At 26.6% G+C, this 1,996-nt stretch overlaps 1 protein-coding gene across 1 annotated transcript; it reads left to right on the forward strand.

The window, feature by feature from the left end:
- Positions 1-980: 980 nt before the first annotated feature.
- EDI_242600 (uncharacterized protein) lies at positions 981-1,562 on the forward strand (the record flags this gene model as incomplete). The annotated part of the gene is made up of 1 exon (XM_001739395.1): positions 981-1,562. The coding sequence occupies one exon, from the start codon at positions 981-983 to the stop codon at positions 1,560-1,562; it is 582 nt and encodes a 193-aa protein (XP_001739447.1).
- Positions 1,563-1,996: the final 434 nt, after the last annotated feature.

Genomic DNA, 1,996 nt, shown 5'->3' on the forward strand with positions numbered 1-1,996 from the left:
GTTATTGGTTGTATTAAGAAATTTGAATTGTTGTTTATTCCTTTGAAAATACGGATTGTAGTTATAATTGACTCATGGATGTTATTGGAATAAAAATTTACTTCATTCTGAATAACAAAAATAATTGATTTATAAATAACACTTTTGTTAAAAATAATGGTTTTATATTCTAATGTATTACTCGATACAATCTTGTTCGTTAACAATCAAATGATGAATTGAAAAAGAGTCGTTTCTTATCGTTTGGTGATAAGTAGAATTATCTTTGAAATAATAGTATCGGTCTTTATTCTAATGGTTTAGAATAAAATACAGTTTGTTGGATATTTAGTATATTGTCAGAATGTCATTCGTTGTTATCAATTCCTCATTGAACATTTAATAAATAACTCGACTTCTTATGGATGATCCAATCCAAAGAATGTCAACAATACGAGAAATGGCATAGTGAGTAGAGAAAATGGAGGTTGTGAAGTATTGGAATAAGGTTTTTTAAATAATTCAAGTATAAATACCCCTAAAAATGAATTATAAAGAAAAGGAATAAAAGAATCACAAATCGGCATGTGTTTATTCGGAAAGTTCTTTAGAATTAAAAGGATGACCACTTCAATGATTACATTGTTTGGTCTTAATAGAGTTCACAACGTCATTGTTTTTTTTTTGATTCACTTGTTTTGTTAGTGTGGTTATTCCTGTAAAACATTATTGTGGTTGATGAGACAGTATTAGAACTAAACCCAATTTTAAAAAGTGAGCACAACAAAAAAGTGAAACCAAAATACTCAATAAGTATCATTTACAATAAAAAGAATATGAGAGTAGAAATTCAACATTAAAAACATTAACTAAAACAAATATTTTTTAAGAATAAAAAGAGATGAAATAATGGGTTAAATAAGTTATTGATAATTTTCAAAGACTCATTTTTATGATTAGTCAATTTTAATTATATTCAAAGAAACTCAAAACGTTATCAGATGAATTCTCAAGTGTTTAGTTTGAAAATTATTATTATGGGATTTAGTGGTGTTGGTAAATCGTCAGTGGCTCTAAATTACACGCATAATATCATTCTAACAGAGTTTAATCAAGCACATGGTGATGAATTTAAAAAGACCATTCAGATCAATGACCACACTATCTTATTAGAAATATATGATACGAGCGAAGATGAGTTCGTCGCATTGAGAAATCAATACATAAAACAGGGAGATGGATTTGTATTGATATATTCTATTACATCAAAAGAATCGTTTGAAGTACTCCAACAAATTTATGAAGACATTTACCAAGTTAGAAAGAAAGAATATAATGAACATATTCCAATAATAATTGTATGTAATAAAAATGATTTAGAAGATGACAGACAAGTAACAAAAGAAGAAGGTATAAATTATGCAGACAGTATCAACTGTCCTTTTATTGAATGCAATACAAAAACACGAGAAGACATTAACAGAATCTTTGAGGTATTAACAATAGATGTGCTTGAACATAAAGAATTTATAACAGAAGAAAATGAGGCACGCAAAAAACAAAAAGGGTGTTGCGCTGTTTAACCAAATGAAGTCCTTTTAATTTAGTTGTTAAGTTATACGTTACTCAATGTAGTATTTATTTAATACAAAATATAGTTTTTATTGAATAATACGTATGGGTAGTTGTGTTATATATCAGTTATTACAATTAGCTAAAACAGTTAATCCATTTAGTTATAAGTAAAGTTTGGTCAAGTTTCAATAATGAATGGCTTTCATCTATAGGAAGTAAACCATATTGTATTTACAACAAAAACAAATTGGTGTTGACAAACAAGATACAATACAACCAAGTTTAATATAATTCAATTCGTTTATTCACATCATTAGAATCAACAACTTAGATTAAATGTATAAATGAATTGTTTGTACCACCAAATTTTATTGAGTCAGAGAAAGACAGATTTATATAAACATATCAAAACGATAAAATGATAATAAAAAAGAAGTTAAAA

This window comes from Entamoeba dispar, genomic scaffold (assembly GCF_000209125.1).
Source record: "Entamoeba dispar SAW760 scf_1105229462177 genomic scaffold, whole genome shotgun sequence".
Classification (NCBI taxonomy): Eukaryota; Evosea; order Mastigamoebida; family Endamoebidae; genus Entamoeba; species Entamoeba dispar.